Raw genomic sequence first — 19,507 nt, forward strand, 5'->3', positions numbered from 1 at the left:
CTGCAGCCCGTGGCACGGAGCCTGCTGCAGGAGAACAGGCTGAGTTACACATATCGGGCCAGGAAACATCGCTCACACAAAGAGGAGTTCAGATGTGGAGATGCCCAGGGACAACACCAAGAAATAAAATATCCTGATAACACTGCCCCAGTGCTGATTAGAGAGCTCCCGTCACTGCTTTTGCTTCAGCGCAGACGTTGTCAGAGAAGTCTAACAGCTCAGCTGCTGAGCCTCCACAAAAGGAACAGCATCAAAGGATTGCAAAGGGAATCCAACTCCAGTTACACCTCTTTTGTGCCCTTTATTTATTTCCTCCTGCAAAATAGGGGCTAACAGCACTTCCCTGCATCCTCACAAAATGAGGGGAAAATATAACCTGGTGGTTTGCAAGAGCTTTCACATCCTCTGGAGCTACAGAGCGGTACTGCTATCATAAACTTGTCATGGTGAGATCTAGCAGTGCGGTCTGTATGGTGGAAAAAGCCTGATCTGGCCACCCCCCAGAGGCCTGCCTGCAGCGCTGGGGCCATGCCAGCAGCCCAGGCACACAGCGGGGCCAGAGATCCATACGTGCAAGAAAAATGTCCACACAGAGCTCCTCTGTAGGCTCACATCGCCATTTAAAGAGATTTCTCCTCCCTCCTTCGAAAATATTTTGAGAGCACACATGCACATTCTGTGCCTCGTCTTCCCATTCATACATCAAAGGTGCCATAAACACGAGAAAAGGGAAGCAGCGCACAGATTCTTCTTTAACTCTTTCTCTGTAGGAAAGAACCGTAAGAGAACACAGACCCCGCACTCTTTTGACACATTTCTGATGTTTCACCAGCCAAAGCTCAGGGCTGGAGCTGGACGTGGCCCTCAGACCCACACAACACCGACCTGAGGGCAGCTGCTGTACCCACACCTTGTCCCCAGGAGCTGAACAAGACCTCCAGGCACACGGGGTTGTCATCTCTGAACAAGGAACTGGATGAGACATTTCCCAAGGACCCCACATTACAATGCCCGCAGAGCCTCCAGGTTTCTTCCTTGTCACTAGAAATGCAATTAACAGCAGCAAAAAGTTCATTTACCAGCTGGTAAACATCCTGCACAAACAACAGAAGGCGAATGAGCGATGGACTCTTATTATCGACCCACTGCAGATATAAATGACACTGGCAAATCCAAGTTACCCCTGGGCAAGGCTGACACCCTGCTCAGCCAGCTGTGCAGCACTGGCTTAGCTGAAGAGCAATGGGCAGCCAGGGAGCGGGGACAGGCAAGGTAAGAGGCAGAGTCGTTCTGCCATGCCTGACACCCAAACCCACCCTTTCCTCCCCCGCAGGACCCCTACCCTACACCAGTGACCCTAACCGAACCAGAAGCAGGACCTGCTTTACACAATCATTTTGGGCCTAGCTCTGGGAAGCTGGAAGCGTGTGCGTCAGGAGATCTCCTGGAAGACCAGACAAGGGAGGCTCTCTCAGAGAAGTACTTCTTTCCTGCTGCAAGAGGCGAGCAGGATTTGGACTCCCTCACGCTGAGCTGCCCCAAGACCCAGCGAAACTCCTCATGCTTGGCACATTTGCTATTTCTGTCATTTAACAGCACACAACAGCTCTGAAACTTCTGGTGATTCAGAAGAGCTTTCCAATCACCCGTACATCTAATTTACAGCCCACCCATGCCAGGCACTGCATGAAAGAAGGAATTGACGTTGGCACATTCAGGCCACACAACTCAACATAAAACTCACTTCAGACCCTGTGCTTTAGGTGATTAGGGACACGAACTGCCCTCCTGCAGGAACAGCCACCTGCTGCTGGGGCCACCAGCTCAGCCCCAGCTCAGCCCCTGACCCTCCCGTGGCTCCTGAGCGAATCCACCCTGGTTGCTTCAAGAGCTGGGCAAACAGAGCAGCCCCAGCAACTGGGTCCCGTCCTTTGTGCATCCTCCTGGAGACCTGGGGGCACAAAGCATCATTAACTGGGAATGAGAGGCATCTGCATGCGGCTTTAGCTCCAGCACCTGCACATAACATGCAAGCAGGAGAGAAAACACCTTTTTCCCTGGAGCTAACCCCTTCGGGGCTCCTGCTTGCCCAGCAAGCCTTTGCCGCAGGAGAAAGGCGCTTCCCACCCGGCTCCTCACGGTCCAGCAGCCCAGACAGACGGGCTCTGGCTTGTAATCGCCATCTGCAGAGGTGCACACAGCAGGCAGGAGGAGAAGAGGGTGAGAAATAGGCAAGGATTTCCTCCCGGCACAGCATCTCCTTGCCTGCCAGCCTGCTCGAGGCTCTCCCCCCAAGCAGCCGTGATGGTACCGCACAGCGGCCACATCCAGCGGGCTGAGGAGGTTCCAAAATCACCCGGTACGTGAGGGCTCCGAGCACTCAGCCTGCCGGAGCTGCAGTGGGCAGAGACAGTAGGCAGAGAGCCCCAGGAGCCACTCAGAGTGAGGGAGCTGCTGGCAAAGGAAGCGACAGGAGGAAGAGTTTCTCCCCAGGAAGCAGGAGGCTGTGAGGAAGAAGCCGTGCGCCGCTCCGCCAGTGGTCACACTGCTTCGGGGCAGCTTCTTTCTCAGTAAGAGGGCAGACTGGGAGCGGGGCCCCCTGCAAGTACCCTGCACACCACTTCCTAGCCGAGTCCCACGAGGCCTCAAGTCTGCAGATCCATAAGGAAAGGGTGGGAAAGAGAAAGCTGCTTAGAAAATAAAGCCAAGGGAAGCAGAAGAGAGGCTCCTGCCGGGAAAGGGGGCGCAGAAGTGAGGCAGGGCACCCACTCCATGAGCACGATGTGCTTCACCGACCTCCCTGAGAGCAGGGCAGGGCCAGCAAGAGTTCATAAATCCACTGGCCGGCCTCCAGGTTGTTTTCTGTCAGATTGCCTTGCCACACAGACTGCACACCCCCTTCTGCACCACTGCCTGGTAACTACAGAGCATGCTGAAGTGACGGGTGAGCATGCTAAAGCGATGGGTTTAGCCATTTTGCTGGTTTGAGAAGTACTTCCAGATCCTTCTGGATGAAAAGCAGAGTTTAAAAAAATATATATTAATCTCATCCTTGCAAAACCATTTTAGTTTCTTTCTTTTGATCTCGCATCAAAGACTTTCAGGATGTGCATAGCATTACGGATGCCAGTCAGCAGCTCCGTGCAGCTCCAACCCAGCCATTTCCAGGATAGGTGGGGGAAAAGAACGTGCATGAGGGATTTCTACATCAGGTCTTGCAAGACTGGGGAGAAGCAGGGGTTCCTCCAAACAGGCAGGACTTGTTAGGAGAAAGGGGTGTTTTTTCTTGTTTTGTCTTGGTTTAAAGACACCCAGCAGCACCACCTGCACTGAAGGAGCCCCCAGAAGGCTCCAGCACAAGTGTTTGATTTGGACACGGGCTGTGCCACGTGGGAGCACTCCAGCAGCCACGGCCCATCACCACAGTCCGAGACCCAGCAGGCCTGGAAAACCACCTGAGGACCAACACGTGAGGCTCCAACAGCCCTGGTGCAGACTGATCACTTATCATCCACCCCTAATAAAGGAGCAGCAACCAGAGGGAGCCCCGCAGCCCCTCTGCGACCCGCACACTTCGCTCCTTGCCTCTCCCCCAGCAGACTCCCGTGCCCAGACACTGACTTGCTCTCAGCGAAGAGACGGAGCTCACTGCACTGGGAAGATGAGCTGTGCAAGTCAAATGAACAACGCACGCTGCTTTTCAAGTTGCCTTTTCATCTTTTGATGCCAGATAAAAGAGAGAGGAGCCATCTCGCAGGTACTCAAGTGTTCCTAAATTGAGCACTGAACAGCAGAGGCTCAGGATGCAGCCACAAAGCTGAAAACAATCCCCACATGCAGCTGAGGTGTGCCAGCCACAAACACGCTGAGCCTGCCAGCGAGGAAGAGAACAATCCTGTGGCTAAGGGTCCCCCTCAGCCTTACCTGGGTCCGTTCCCATCTCCCTCCCTGCGCTCAGCCCCCGTTCAGAGGAGCAGAGCGCACCTCCAGGCCTTACAGGAACCCAAACCACGCCGCAGGTAACCAGGTTGTGCTGGGAGCTCCTCCACACACCTCATCCTGAGCCCTTGTACCTGTTACAGAGCAAGATCCCATCTTAACCTGATTTAAGATCTTTGAATGAAATAAAGGGAGAAGATGCAAGCTCGGAATGCTGAGCACTGCTTTATTTCTCATTACCCATACAAGCACTGCACACAGCGCACCAAACACAGACGTGAGCGGTTTGCTCACCTGCAGAAGAAAGGATCCCTCCTCCCTCCCCCCTGAGATTACGTGCAGTGGTTTTCTAATTTCTGCAGTGTGCTACCTGTACACCTTGCTGGTGAGGATGGGGGTAGTTACAGCACAAATGTGAGCCTACAGGCAACAGCCTCACTTCTTGTATAGCTCCCCAGGTGATAATCCCAGTTCCACAGGGCCAGGTCACAGGTGGAAGCTGGTGCACTCCACCGGGCCGCAAACATGCAGAGGGCTCACGTTGTCCTCGTGGCAATTCTGTGGCTGCCCAAAAAACACCACAACCACCACAGAACAGACGTAATGGATAGGATTTTTCCCCACCTTCCGTTTCATAACACTCTTTACACAGAACACACCAAGATGCCACGTTCACACAGTGCCCGGTAATTGGCATGGAAGTGCTGATCCAAAGCTGCATTTAATTGCCCATAAAAAAGCTGCATTAAGAAAAGCAATGCGATTTCACTTCAAAACCACGAAAAGTATCACAAGGAAATACAGATTCTTGGGTTTCCAATAAGGAGAATGGGAAAACCACAAATTTCAATCACGCTGACTTGTGTAACAAAGGGGTAAATAGGATTAGTTACCCCCAGTACTTATTGCAAGCACTTCAAGAGTTAAACCTAAGAAAAATAGGAGGGGTCTTTCAGAAGCTAGCCTTGCTATTGTTATTCACCCCAAATCATGCCCCACCTCCAAGGAGCCTGCATTCGGGCATGTGTTAAAAGCAGGTGGGGTCCATCTGAGTGTTGTCTGACTTTAATGGCAGCAGGAGCTGCTAAGGGCAGCAGACTTCCCATTGTCCCAGCCCCACCACACCTTTCCTGATTCAAGCAGGCAGCTTTTAGAGCATTTTTGCTGCTGCTCAGCCAAGCCTGGCTGTAGAGCAGTTTCCTGCCATCCCTTCCCTTTCCCGAGCTGCTGCTCTCCCTTGCCACAAGCGCCCATCTGATGCCCCAGAAGCCACCCCAGCACCACCTTTCTTTTCCCTCCTCCCAGCCCGAAGACGCCAGTGCCCGACGTCTGCTGACAGCTTTGAAGTCAGCAGAAGGAGCAGGCTCGAGTCGCCTCCCTGCCCTCCCCGAGGTTTTTCTTGGCTCGCCTCCCGCCCCTCTGAACACCAACCACCTCCCCAGCACCCTGGGAACACACCACAGAGCTCTGCAGGCCATCAGCTACCCCAGCCCTGTCCCAAGAAACTCATGTTAGGGACTGAAGGCTCTGGAAGGAAAGCAGTACCTCTGCCTTCTGATGTTTCTTAAATCCTTGGCACTTCTGCTTAGCAAGGCACTACCAAGAAGCTTCCAGGTCAGAGAAATGACTGTAGAAATTACTCTTTACAAGAAAGGTTTTCCTATTATTTTCCTCAAGAATAGAAGTCACTGCACAACTATTTACACACAGTTACACAGGAAGGCAATGGCACAGAGAAGCCTGCCCATTTCAGCTGAACACAGGGAGCAGAAGCAAGATGCCCGCCAGCTCTGCCCACCGCTGGCAGGGGCAAAGGAACGAGGAGACACCAGGGCTGTCCCCGAGGGCACCCCTGGGCACCAGGCTGCAACCTCAGGCACAGAGCCCTGCAGGCAGCGTAACCCCACAGGCCCCCAAAACAGCCTGTTCCCTCGCCATGTCCCACTGCCTGCGGCCCAAATCTCCCTCTCCATTCTCCTTTCAGCCCACTCGCCCTCACAGACCACGTCCACCTCCACTTTCAGTCATTCCAAAGCAACAGTGACAAACCCGCGAACTGACAGCTCAGGAGCAGACTGTGTCACCTTACCCATGCTGTTCGCCACCTCCTGCATGGGACAGAAACACGCCACAGGAGAAACAGGACTTCTCCAAGCCGAGGGACCCCAAGGAGGCCTCCTGAGTTCAGCAAGGCTTTCCCAAAGAGCGCTGTATCTGAGATACAAAGAGCCTGGCCATCCAAATGGTGACAGCTTTCTGAAGGAAAACAGCTAAGGTGGACGGCAGACTTCCAGGCAGGGCAGCTCCTCAGGCCTGGGTGAGAGGCTTTAGCCAGGCAGCAGATCAAACATTTCAATCTTTTGGTACCTTCTGGAAGCCCCGTGCACTCCCAGGTTCCCACACAGCACCAATTACTGCAGGAGAAATGCCTCCTGGGGGCCAAGCAGCTCAGGCAAGCACACAACAGCAGCACACCAGCGGCACCCCTCGTCCTGCAGGGTGCAAGGCTGTGGTGCTCCCTGGTCCTTCTCACCTGCGCTGAGGACACAAAGTCCTGCTGAAAGGTTTGTCAGTGTCACTGCATGAACTGTGCTGCGCTCACTGCAACTCTTCCCTTTAGACCCAAGGTGCCTGTGCCACCTGCTACCAGTCAGAGGGAGCCGTGTGACCACAAGGCCAAGCCCAGCCCTCCAGCAGAGCTCACTCAAGTCCAGTTAAAGCTCTGGGCCCACTCCCACCAATTCTCCTGCAGCTCATCTCCCAGCCCCACCACTGGCGAGAAGTTGTCTTGCTTTCCACGCTCTGATGACCGCGACTCTTTGCTCTGGTTCTTGAATAGTCAAATGCTGCTTTGTTTTAAAGCTTCATCTTTGGCACGAGCGCAGCACCAGATGAGGAACATAGCAGGTCTTGTCTAGTTAAAAACAAGATGTGATCTAGGAGGAAAGTAATGAACAGCTCGTGGGAGGCAGCATTCACTTGGAGAGAATCAGAGACTGCTCGTCTCCACCGTGACCCACCCGCTCCCTCCTGGGTTGAGCAGCCGGACCGTGACACCGATGGGGTGGATGGAGCTAGGTGGCCCATGAGGGCCCCTACAAACCAAATTATCCCCTATTCTCATGAGCCCATCCTCCAACACGCAGGGGATCTTACTGCCTGGTCTCAAAAGGCCACAGGAAGGCTGCTGGGGCCAGCCACCACCATGGAAGTTGCCCTGCACCACACTGCCTCGTCTAGCAGGCTGCTCCAAGAGCGAGCACAGCTAAGGACAGAGCAGAAGTTCAAAAAATGAGCCAGAATTAGAGAAATGTGTGTACATCAGAGATTTTGCAGTCTGATTTTTAAGGAAAAGATGCTTACGTAGTTGTATTCTGCATATACTATTCAGATGCTCTCCCTCTCCCCGTAACTTTAACCAATTCCATCAGACACGAGGAAAACTGCAGCGTTAGATACCAACAACTCTGCACAGCGAGAGCCAAAGGAAATGAGGCTCAACAAAAACAACTCTGCTTACAAAACAATTCAAAATAGAGGCAACCAGATCCCACTGCCAGGGGGAATCCTAGGAGGTGATTTTTCAGGCTTCAAGCATGAGACAAGAACGGCTTCCAGGTAATGATCCTCAGCCAGGAACCCCCGTGCCAGGGGCAGGAGGATTCCCTGACACTCAGCCCGCTCCCTACAAAACCCAAGGGGAGCTGGATCACGGGCACTAACTCTTCTCCAGAGGTAAATGCATTGCTCCAACAGGCACGTGGCCTCAGGTGCAGCATGGACAGGCTCTGCAAATCCCCTGTGGGCTTTGTAAAGACCAGAGCCAGAACGCATTTTCATACATTCACGTTTCCTCAAAGCGTTATGGCAGTTTCAGGCACTCCAGAGAGACAAAGGGCTGAAATGGACTGCCACTATACCCATGGATAATCCTGTTATTCTATAGAGAACATAACACGGAATAACAATAAACTATTCAAAATGATTGTAAGATCAGTCCTAAAACCAAATGGATGTCTGGCTCTTATCTATTCCTCTTCAAGCCTTCTCGTCTGTCGGTGCTCTTGCTGCATGAAGCTTTCATCTCCTGGGCAGCCTAAATTTACTCGTGGCCAGTCTCTACCCCCCTGCTCCTGTGCTAACCTTGCCCTTTAGCTCCAGCAGTCGCTGCCCCTCCCCACCGTGCCCCTCTGATGTATTTATAGCCAGCAGTCACGCTGCCTCTCAGCCTTCGTCCCACAGGCTGAGCAAGCCAAGCTCCCCGGCTCCCCTGGCAGGCCGGGCTCCCCAGCCCCTGACCACCACGCTCGCCCTTCCCTGCACCTGTCACAGCCCAAATTCCTTCCCTGGACGTAGGCAAGCAGTACTGCACAGCACATTCCCCAGCATGGCCCCCAAAGGCCCGGCACAGCAGTGTGCCCTCATCACTGGGGGCTAACCCCCGTGACCTGCCCCTTCCTCAGGGGCACCAGCTGCAGCCAGCGTGCCCGGCGCAGGTTTCCCAAGGGCTGGGGAGCCGTGCCAGGGCTCTGAACAAAGTCTGGTTGGGAGCATGCTGGTGCTGCAGCTGAAACGCTACCCCAGCATTAGGGGAATAGCTTTGTCCTCTCAATTTAGCAAGCAGGAGGGCGGCGAGCCCTGGGGCTGGCTGGCTCTGTCCCACACGGAGCAGAGGGCTGGCCGCCACGCAGCCCGCACACGCCACGGCCACTGCTCTTGCCCGGGGCCCATCCCAGCACTAAAACCCCACGGGAAGTCAGGTTTGGGCAAGAAGCAGCAGCAGGGGTTCCAGTCCACAGAGGGGCATGCCAAGGAGACATTCCCTGTGTACGCAGGCTTTCTGCTCACCTCTGACCATGGACACCGAGCTGAACAGACCCCGGCCTGACCCAGGGAAACAAACCTCTGTCCTGTTTAGTCCAGCACGGGGGTTCTGCCAGACATGGGTACTGCTACCTAGGAAGGGGTGAGACACATCCACAGGGAAACCTCGGTGCTGATTGCCACAGCAGTTGATTTCTTCCTGTCCTGAGCACCAAGGACAGAAGCTGCCGTTGAGTTTGATCTCTCCCAGCTCAACCAGCGCCCTGCCCACACTGCTGCCACCAGACAGGTAGGAGCTGCAGCACGATCCCATGGAGCTGCCACACAGAGGCTGGAAGAGCAGGCACGGCTGCTGCAGGGCGACCCGACCCAGAGGGCAAAGAGGCCGTCAGCTGGAGCTGCTGGGAAATCACAGCTTCAATGCCTGCAGGAAGCTGGACATCCTGGAGCCAAAGCCCTGCTCCTTCCTAAGCTTACGGCAGGAAAACCCAGCTAGTAGGAGCCCCACAGCACTGGAGTCCAGCACTGCAGGATGGGGCACATCCTGCACGCACAGTTCGAGCCCAGCGAACCTTTAGCCCTTCCTAAGGCAGCACTTCTCCCCACCCCAAAGCAATCAGAGGCCGTTTTTGCTAAGTTCGCTTTTGCAGCACAGGCACACAGCACGAAAAGGCACACATCATTCATCTTCTCATCACCCTGGCCCCCAAATTCAGCAGCTAACTGCTGTCTGGAAGCCCTTTACTCTTTTCTTCTTCCCAAGACAGCGCAGTCTCTCTCTGTGCGCACTAAATATTCAACAACACGCACACCCACCAGATTAATGCACCAACCCAAACCCATGCACATCTGCTTCTTAAATGAGGGCTTCTTCCATCAAATCCCAACCCAAACAAACACGGTACAGAGAACAAACGGGTGCTTACAGCGAACAACCACTCATCAGCTGAAGTCACTCGAATGGATTCCACTTTAAACGAAGCCTGCACCATCTGTTCTACCCCTCAATTAGAGAAACCCAAAAAATATTCAATACAGAGTTTGAGAAAGCCAGATAATTTATGTAAGTTCTACTTCTCTTCAGCTCAGCCAAGCATGCTCTTGCAATGCCTGATATGCAGACAGAGATAAGAGTGGAAGGCTGCCTTCCCTAGCACAATTACGAGCTCTGTCAGGGGAAATAACATTTCCCTGCAACTCTTCACTATATATTTCATTTTTAAGAGTGTGATCCCTCTGTAAGTAACAAAACCCACTAGGAGCTAAAAGAATCGAATCAGCAGTCCTGTACAGAAAAGCAAAAATCAGCACCAGGACACAGCCCTGGGGCAAAGGGATCATCCCACACAAGGGTGAGACCTTCCCCTTGGCCAGCACACCTTGTGCAGTGAGTGCCCCAGATCCCCCAAAAGCAATGCATTTCACCCAGTTAGGTCTTTACTGGGACCCCTGCCCGTTTTCACTCCAAACAAGCCTCTCCTACCATTTTTCGATATGAGAAAGTGCCGAGGAGAAACTTTCTTCAAGTAGTGGACCCCAGTCCTGGGTGTATAAGAGCAGTGTATAAAAAAAAGCCTAAAAATGCCAACGAAGACCATGCCTACATAGCTCAAATCAACGATTTAAGCAACTTGAAGCCCTCCCAGTAGAAGCAGAGCAGCAGCAAACGAGGCTCCTCTCAGTGCAAACTGATGTCTCTCAAGATGTCCTTTCTCTTTGTTTCACTGATGTTTCCCCACCGATAACGTACAGCCCCCCTAGCACAGCCCTCGGTGGGCAGCAGCCATGAACCATCTGGATGTTCTCCCAACTACTGGGTCTGGAACCCAAACCAGCCTCCCTCTGCGAGCACACCAACTGCTAGGAAATTCCCGATCACGCAGGTGGTCTCCACCTTTGTTTTAAGCCGGTACTTGCTCAGATGAAGGGAGAGAGGTGAGCAGAGAAGCAGACTGCCAACGTAATGGCTTAAACCTTGACCAAGGAAGTGTAGTTTGACACCCCAGAGGGCTGCTTTAGGTCACTGATGCCGGGCCTCCCACCTTTAGGGCTGTTTCACTCACTCATGAGCTTATCAGGTTGCCCTCCAACAGCTTTGGGCTTTTTGTTTCCCGCATGCCAAGCAGCTTCCACTGCAGTTGCTTGTTGACAATTACGAAAAGCAAAAATGCAGCCGTGCAGAACACATTGACCAAGATACAGCATCCTTACCATCAACATTTCCATTTAAAACAGTTGCAATTAATCTGAGGGTGTTCTGCTCCAACAGACGCGCAACCTGCACAGTCAGCCTCTCCTTCACTTCTGCATGAGAGCACTCCAGCACAGTTCCCAGGAATGAGATTCACCACCACGCCTGTAGGAGGCTTTGCCCTCAAATTTTCCTGGACTTACCATGAAGTACCAAAACCTCCTGGCCCTCCCTGTACCAGGGTTAAGTAGCCCACTAGCTTTGGGAAAGGACTGGGACAGGACTTTCCCAAACCACAGCTGCAAACCCCTTCCAGTGAGGAAGCCCCATGGCAGCAGCAGGACTTCTTACTAAGGGCTGTGGGGAATGAAGCAACGTGACAGGGATAACAGGGCCGCGGGGTTCCACATCCCATGGCTCATGCCTGTGGATGTGAGATGGTTACATTCAACACAACACAGACTTGCTCATTACCCTTCCTTAGCAAGCTGCAATAGATCAATTGTACTTAAATTACCCCTGGACAGTAGAAAAAACATCTAGAAAGAATTAATGACAACATGAAAAAGTACTGGCTGGATATGCACGCTTTTTTCAGCTTTACATACCGTTTTTTATAGGGCAGGAAATCATCAACACTGCCAAGCAGTGGGATGATCAAAGAGTCCCACAGGTGAAACAAGGTAGACAAAGAAATCGGGACAGCACAAATTGCGAACACCAAGAATAAAGCCAATTGGCTGAAGTGTTACTGTTATGCATCCTTGCTATCACACCAGTTATTAACTACCAAGAAGTGGGACACGGCCGGTTGACTCAGCGTAATTACCAGCTCACAGAGCAGCGTATCAGAAACATGCTGCACAGCTTCCACTTAGATCAAGCATCACTTGCCCATGAAACTTCTGACTGTAATTAAATTCCATCCGACGAGCCTTACCTTGTAATTGCTGGAATTGACCCAGGAGGTGGCCAGTCCATCAACCATTTTATCCAGCATAGTCTGATCGTGTTCGAGATCAGCTGACTTCTGTTTATCTGAGAAGTAATCTATCAGCTCCTGGCCAACCTGAAGCCTCTTCCCGACATCCTTCTGCAGCACCTGCGCTAAGCAGTATTCCATACTGGGCTCCATGATGTCTTAGGAACACAGCACCAGCAAGAAAGCTAGAGGGCAGGCGGTCCGACAAATCCCTCTTCGAACGGACGCAGGAGGTCGCCTCTTTGTTCGATGAAGGTTACGGAGGGTCTGGGTTTCAAAGATGCAATTCTGAGAATGGCAACAATGCACCATGTGTGTGTGAACGGCAGCTGGCAGGATATTAAAAGTCCAATTTAAATAACTAGCAATAGATGAAGCAACGAGCAGTGCCGTACTGTTGGGTCTGCAATAATTCCCAATTCAGCAGTCCATTCTGAAAGAAATAAAAAGTATTACAGGTTAAATTAAGAACGGAGGAAAAAAAAAAAAGACAAAGCGTGTCACAAAATAGGTTACTCGTATACAGCTGCGAGGCTGCGATAAGCTGGATATGAGCAGCACTGCTCTATTTTAGGGAATCAGACGAGGTAGGTCAGGACAAAAACCTCTGGTTGTGCTTCACACCAGCAGTTACCCACCCAGCAGTTCCCTAGAAGGAGCTTTAGCGACAGGCAGCAAATCTGGGGCTTAACTAAGAGCTGATTAGTAATCAATATTCACGCAGCTACCACCATCAGCACCCGCCCACGGAGGTGAGGACAAAACCCTCAGGCAGGTCACTGGGAAGACACAGGAGCCTTAAGGAGTGAAAGCGGGGAGCTGTCTGGGTCCTGCTTTGACTGCTGGCTTTCAGCCATTGATGCCCTCGCTGGCCTGCACGGTACACGGCCAACGCTGGGCTCGGGGGATGCACAACGAGGGGCTCAGGGTGCTCCCAGGCTGAACCCTGCCTTGTTGCAGCCCAAGGCAGGGCCTGAAGTGTTTTTGCTTTTGTTAAAACAAGAGTGGCTGGATGTCTGCAGTTCGGTTATGCTCCCCAACCTCAGAAGCCTCTCCTGTCCTGGGACTGCATCAGGCACCCAGCTGATGCTTTTTTTTTTTTGGGTGGAGGGTCAGGTCCCTCCCTTTCTGCAGCCACACAGCCCTCCCAGCAGCACCACGCTGCTTCCCGAAGCACTTCCTCTGCGCAGGTTAGCTCCTGCAGGAGGGGGGGAGATAAAGACGCAGCACGTCTTTTTGTTTCCCGGCTAATAATACCCAGAGCCAGAAGCTGCCCTACTTTCTTTGTGCGCACAAGGAAAGCGGGTCAAGCCCAGTGCACGGGCAGGGGCTGCGGAGCACACAGCTGGCCCAGTAAACAACTGGAGGGGAGCTGGAGCCACGCATTCACCGACTGGAAGCGCTGGGGCAGCGAATCTGAACGCCTCCTGCTTGAGCAAACAAAGCCCATGATGAAAAAAGTGGCTGAGACACACGAGATCCCCAGGCTGGCAGTGCCGGAGCAGCTCACCCCCAGCCTCTGGGGCCGCACCGGAGAGGCGCCAGCCCCGGTACAGCTCGGAGCTGGCCCGAGAGCCCGCGGGAGCAGCCCCCAGGTCCTGCAGGGCCGATGCAAAGTGGCTGTGTGCAGCCAGGGAGCCGCCCGGCGAGCCCTGCCACCAGCCAGGAGGCTGCTTCGTGCCCCGAGACTGAAATCCCAGCAGAACCTGACCTTCCTGAGCAGCAAGGGAGCGGCAGCTGCAGGCAGGCAGGGCTTGAAGGCAGCGCCGCCAGCTCCCTGCGAGCACTGCCCCGACCTAGGGGTGCCTGCAGAGCACACCCAGCTCCCCCGGATCTGCAGGGCTCCAGCTCCCCACGGCAGGGCTCAGCGAGCCTCCCGAGGAGCCTCCTGCCTGCACCTCGGACTGCTGGCCCCTGCCCTGCCCTCCGTGAGCACGGGGAAGAAGTCCCCTGTCTGCTCTCAGCATGGAAATGGGGAGCTTGCTTAAACTTGAAAATTAATTCAGGCTGCAGCAGGGTGTGAGTGACTTCGTTACCACAGAATAGCCATTTTTGATTAACTTCACACACAGGCAAGCCCCAGCAGATCCAACAGCTGTATGAGCGGGCCACAGCGCCGTGAGAAAGGAACACCCCGAGTTTCAGGCCTTTCTTCTAGGTGGTTTCCACGTACGAGTACCTGAACTCTGCCAAAGAGCACAAAGCAACCTTTTCTGCAAGCTAATTTAAACAAATTTCCCCAAGAGTTCCTTGTTTTTTAAAACATGTGAAGGAAGACAGGATCAAAATCACCCCGCACTACAGAAGAAGAGGCGTGTGACCTGGACATGAAGACTGAGCTCTAAAGAAGATCCACTGCGTTGTGGCACCACCTTCAAACACCTCTGGGGGAGAAGAGCACAAACGCAGGTCCCTCTCCCCCTGTTAAGCCCTGAGAGCTTGGTGCTTACTGAAAGCCCGTGCCAGCAGCACCTACATTTTCCACCAAGAGCCACCCAGCACAAAGCCAGTAGAGAGGCATAAGGTGAATGCGGGCTTGGAGCTCAAAATGGGGAGTGTAAGGGAGAAAGCTGACACCGGCTGCACAGCCCCAAGTTGCTCAGCCCCGATACCACCACCCTGACATCACTGGAGCTGGTACAACCCACAGCAGGGCAACTGGCTCGGCGTAGGGAACCAGCCAGCTCAGGCAGTAACAAGGAAACGCTCGTTCCCTAAGATGGGGCAGCATTAACCGGGGTACCCAACAAAATGAAATTCTTGCTGTGAGTAGGAGAACCCCACTCACCCAGACTGAATCTGTGTTATTTGTAACACCCAAGTAAGGCTTCATCTTCGCCTACCTTAACAAGAAACTTTGCATCTTCTTGTGCTTGCAGAGGGGAAGAAAACCTGAAAATGTTTAAAAAAAAAAATGCAGCACTGCTCTCCTGGGGGCTGGTCTGTACTCAGCTCATCCAACAGCTCTCCAGTTACACCTCCCCTTCCCTAGATACGCAACCAGCAGCAGAAAGCATCTGCTGTGCCAGCCTCCAAGCCTTCAGCACTTTGTTGTTCAGCCTCCAGAGGTGGCAAGCACACCAGCAGCTGTCCTACCTCGCAGGGACACCTCCCAGCGCTGGCAGAGGGGCCCCCTTTTGTTCACCTGTCTCCACAAGTGGGAGATGATCTTCCTTCAGTGCCCAGGGTATTTCACAACCACTCTGCTGGAAGCTTTCCTGGGTCTTCCCCCCCCCAGCACCAGGCACGCTAAGGAGGCTCCTGTGAGGCTCTGCCCAGCACAGAACCACCTCCAGCCCCAGGGCTGCAAGGCCCCTGCTGGGCAGCAGCTCTTCTTCTGGCCCACTGGGGTCTGTGAAGGGGCTCAGCCGGTAACTGAGCCACGGCAGCACGCGAGGAAAACCGAGGAGGCAGATCTCCAGAATGAAGACGTCTGAAAGATTTCCAGGGCTTAAGCTAAGACCTCGCAGCCCCCCTACAATCCTTCCACGACAGATGCTAGGCACGAAAGTTGTCTTACCCTGGCCTGGTAAGATGAGAGATAAGCTTCAGATCGCAGGAATTCCCGTATGCCTCCACAAAAAACCTGCACACCTAACGCAGAGCTGCTCCTCCAGTGAGGCAGCCACCTGCAGAACCCCCACAGAAATGAAGCCACAGCAGCCCCAGGGCACTTGCAGACTGAAGGCCTTGGGGCGATCCCAACGCCCACCCCAATGGCTCCACTCTTCCAGAGCAAGGGGGAAAACCAGTTTCATCATCCTTTGTTTTGTTAACACAACCCCTCTCTCAGATTAGTCTGGTTTTAATTTTGTCTGAGGCCAAGGACAAGTCCGGGATGAGCTTTCCAGGTCTCCTTCCTTTCGAAGGGTCCAAGTGCTGAGATGAATCTGAAAATCCCGTAAGGTCAGGAGCTGCCCTGGGCACGCCCCTCCTGTGGGCGTCTCAGCCCCAAGGCCTGAAGTGAAAGGCTACCAAAATCAGAGCGCACATCCCACCGCCCGGCTGCTCGCTAGGACGAGCGGCTTCCCAGCACGCAGCACAAGCCTGCAACCTGCCCCCGTCCTGCAGCAATGCCAGCCCCTCAGCTGCTGTCACCCCTGATCCTGAGGACAGGAAGCATCTCGGTGGAAATGAAAGAAAAAAAAAGGTGGGAGAACAGCAGACATTGCACAGGCAGGAGCTGGGCGCTGCCTTTCCCAGAGTCAGGGCAAAGAAAGGCCCCAGTGGCAGCGGGAACCAAGGGCAAGCCAACACCTTGGGGAAAGGAAAAGCCCTATTACCACATGCTGGGTATGGGATCCGGATAATCCAGTTCCAAAGAGCTCAGCGGGTTTGCGATACAAGCGCCGTACCCCACAAGGCCTCCGGGAGCTTGCTACCCCCAGGAGCCTCTTGCTGGGTAGCGGCACGGAGCAGGGAGGGAAAGATTTATGCACAACCCAAGCCAGAACCACCCTGGAAGCTTTTGAGGCACATGGCCCAAAAGCACCCAGCACAGGCAGCAGGGAGCACGGAAAGGCAGTGGCACTGCCGTGGTTCATTACACAGAGGGCAGAGCGAGCAGGGACCAGAGGGAGCAGCAACAACACTCAGCGACGCCGCGCATCAGGCTGAACTCTACTGGCAGCTGAGGGACTGCAGGGCTGCACTGCAAGCCCCCACAGAGCCAGCTACAGACCCTAAAATCCGCTGACTTCCCATAAACTGCTGATGATGATGCTTGCCTAACAATTCGTTTTGCTGCCTGGCTCCTTGGGGAGCCAGCTGCGCAGAGGTTTAAGTGACAGAGCCAGACAGGCCAAACGCTAAACACCAATTGAGATCAGAGCTCCCGGCAATCACCTCTGGCCTCTCACACCCCAGAACCCATCTGCTGCCCTTCTATAACTCCAAGGGTCAGCATTCATCCAATGTGTTTGGGGATTTTTACTGCAAGTCCTGCCAAAAAGAAGCGAAAGTGAGCTCTTGTATCTACAACAGAGCCAGACAGCAAGGGCAGAACGCCAGGGACCCTGCGTGGCTGCTGGGCTGCTCAGTGCCTGGCTGCACAAGGACTCTGCTGGCTCGCACCGGGGCTCCAGGTAGCAGGTTGGCCTGATGGATGATACCCAAACTACTGGAAGGGTTGGAACGAAACAACCAGCAACCTGCAGCACCCAGCGGGTCGATGGAAATGCAGAATGTAAGCACGGAACAAGATGAAACCCTGGGGACGAGCTGCAGCTGCTCTGCACGAGGCTGCCACGAACAGCAGCCCTTCATCATGGCAGAGCCGAACCCCTCAGACTGCTTGTTTACAACTTCCTCAAGTCACAGCCTGAACAAATTAACAAGATAAATTGGTTTTGTGCATTAACTCAGCTGCAAAACCCTTTTACACTCGGCAGCATGTTTAATGCACGGGCAGTTATGCTGGGAGGTGCCCTGGCCCTGTCAGGATGCAGAGGAAGCTTCGGCCACAGGAATCGAGGAGGAGGCGTTAGCAGCAGCAAGCCCGACCCCGAGGCACAGCAGCCAGATCTCAAACCTTGGCCTGGACACAGAGCTAACGAGAGGCTCGGTGTGACACGGGAGCCTGAGCCAAGTCATCCGAGGCCAGCTGGGTGCCCGAAATGGCAGCTCGGTCTCCACAGGCACGCTGCATCCATCACAGCCTGCACAACGAGCAGGGAGCTGTGGGGCTGGCGTTCCCTTACCTGTCCCAACACCTTACGCCCAGCCCAACTCAGGCTTTTTCTCATGATACAGCACACCCGGCCCTATCACCGAGGTTGCTGAGGCAGCACCGACCTCCTGGTGCCATAACCCACCCTGGGGCAGCTGGACCTGCTGCCAGCTCCCATCCTCCAGCAGCTAACAGCCCTGACTGACCGGCCCCACGGAGAGGGGAGGGCTGACGAACACATGGGAGGAGGGCATAAATCATTTGGGTTGGATGTTTGTTGTTTAAGTATCCGGCACCCATAACCCTGCAATTGCAGCTCGGATTTAAGATTCCTACAGGACTTCAAAGATGAAGTATCTGCAGGAACGAAGTATCTGGAGGAGCAGCTCATTCTCTGTAGGCATCCTCTCCAAACGTCCCTCTAGGGAACGTCACATGAGGGAGAGAAACTTATTCCCACCTCCCGAGCACGCTGCCACCTCACTTTTAGTGCTGTAACGCTGTTATCACCGAGTGAGGCAAGGCCAGAATGCCCCCACGGCATTTCTCTTCTTGGAACACACATTTTTGAAGCTGTCTGTCCAGCCCCAAGCATTTCCCAAGCACACTGCAGCCATCAGCGTAGAAAAGATATCCTATTTATGGCGGTGATCGTTTTTGTTTAAAAAAAAAAGGCAACGAAACAACAGGAAAACACAGCAGAAGGGCGATAATACAGGAGGGGCTCACCCATGGTGACATAGTAAAGCATCGCTCCGTCCCTGTGGCAGCTCCCATGCCCCACCGAGCACACGCCAGGCTCTGCCCAGCCGGGCCCTGCGGCACAAAGGCAGCTCCCACCGGGCGAGCGGCGCTGCCACAGCCCGCAGGGCCCGGCCGCCTCCCCCCCCACCCCCCCCGCGCTGCGGCCCCAGCCCCGGGCCCCCTCCCCCCGCCCCCCTCCCCGCGCTGCGGCTCCCACAGGAGGCGGCCGGGGCCTGGCCGCGGGGCCCCCCCGCACCCCCCCCCCAGCCCCTCAACGAGGCCGCGGAGCCCCCCCCAACCCCCAGAGCCCCCTCAGCGCGTTCCCCCCCGGCCCCCCCGGTACCTGTCTGAGCGCGAGGCGGGGCGGGCCCGGCGGGCTCAGTGCCCGCAGCGCTGCATGGCTGCGCCCGCCCCGCCGCCCCGCGAAGAATGGGGACCCGCCGCGCCTGCGCCAGCCCCGCGCGCACTGCGCCTGCGCGGCGCCGCCTCGCGCCTCTAGAAGGCTCGGCCCGGCCCGCCGCGCGCATGCGCCCCGAGAGGAAATGGAGGGAGAGGGGGTGCCGCGCCCCGCCCGGATCATAGAGAGCGGGCGGGTGGCGCTCGCGGCTGCTCTCGGTGGTAAGGGGGGGGCGGTGAGGTCAGCGCGCGCAGTGCGCATGCGGAAGGGCGGAACCCGCGGGGCGGGAGGGGGCTTCGCTGAGGCGCTGCTTCCGCTTCCGGGTGTTGTTGCCATGGCAACGGCCGCGGGAGCCGAGCGGGCGGGGCCCGGCCCCAGGCCCAGCCACGGCCTCGCCTCACGGCCCCGCGTGTGGGGCGCGGTCGTTCACTCGTGTTAATAATAAAATAAATAAATAAATAAACAAACACAACACATGGCCCCTGCACGTCCCTCAGCACCGCCCTGCCTCACACCATACCCGCCTGGCGGGGGGCGCTCCTCCTTTCTTTACACTCCTGCTGGTTGCAGGGTCAGCCCCACAGCCCGGTGCTCCATAAAGCGGCGCTGAGTCGCAGCTGGGTGGCTTTAGGGACCTCCCTCTCTTCCTTCCTAAATAAAAACTGCGCAGGAAGCGTAACTCTTTATTCTTCCCTTATGTTGCAAGACCTCAGGTGACCAACACATCAAAGTTGGAGGCTCCCCTGTTGCAAAATAGCAGCC

General features: G+C 54.8%; 1 protein-coding gene across 9 annotated transcripts in view; it reads right to left on the bottom strand.

Moving 5' to 3' along the window:
* The window catches only part of CLASP1 (cytoplasmic linker associated protein 1), a 149,345-nt gene extending 130,513 nt beyond the window's left edge, over positions 1 to 18,832 (bottom strand). For 5 of the 9 annotated variants that reach the window (XM_068687476.1, XM_068687472.1, XM_068687474.1 and 2 more), the window contains exons 1-2: positions 18,692 to 18,831; positions 11,895 to 12,369 (exon numbers count right to left, since the gene is read on the bottom strand). In XM_068687476.1, the coding sequence (XP_068543577.1) occupies positions 11,895 to 12,089 (195 nt within the window). In that variant the 5' untranslated portion in view covers positions 12,090 to 12,369; positions 18,692 to 18,831. Of the gene's footprint in view, positions 1 to 11,894; positions 12,370 to 14,779; positions 14,985 to 18,691 lie in introns of those variants that run through there. The other 4 variants (XM_068687478.1, XM_068687477.1, XM_068687479.1 and 1 more) reach the window with 3 other exon arrangements.
* Between the last annotated feature and the right edge of the window lie 675 nt (positions 18,833 to 19,507).

This window comes from Anas acuta, chromosome 6 (assembly GCF_963932015.1).
Source record: "Anas acuta chromosome 6, bAnaAcu1.1, whole genome shotgun sequence".
NCBI classification, from domain to species: Eukaryota; Metazoa; Chordata; class Aves; order Anseriformes; family Anatidae; genus Anas; species Anas acuta.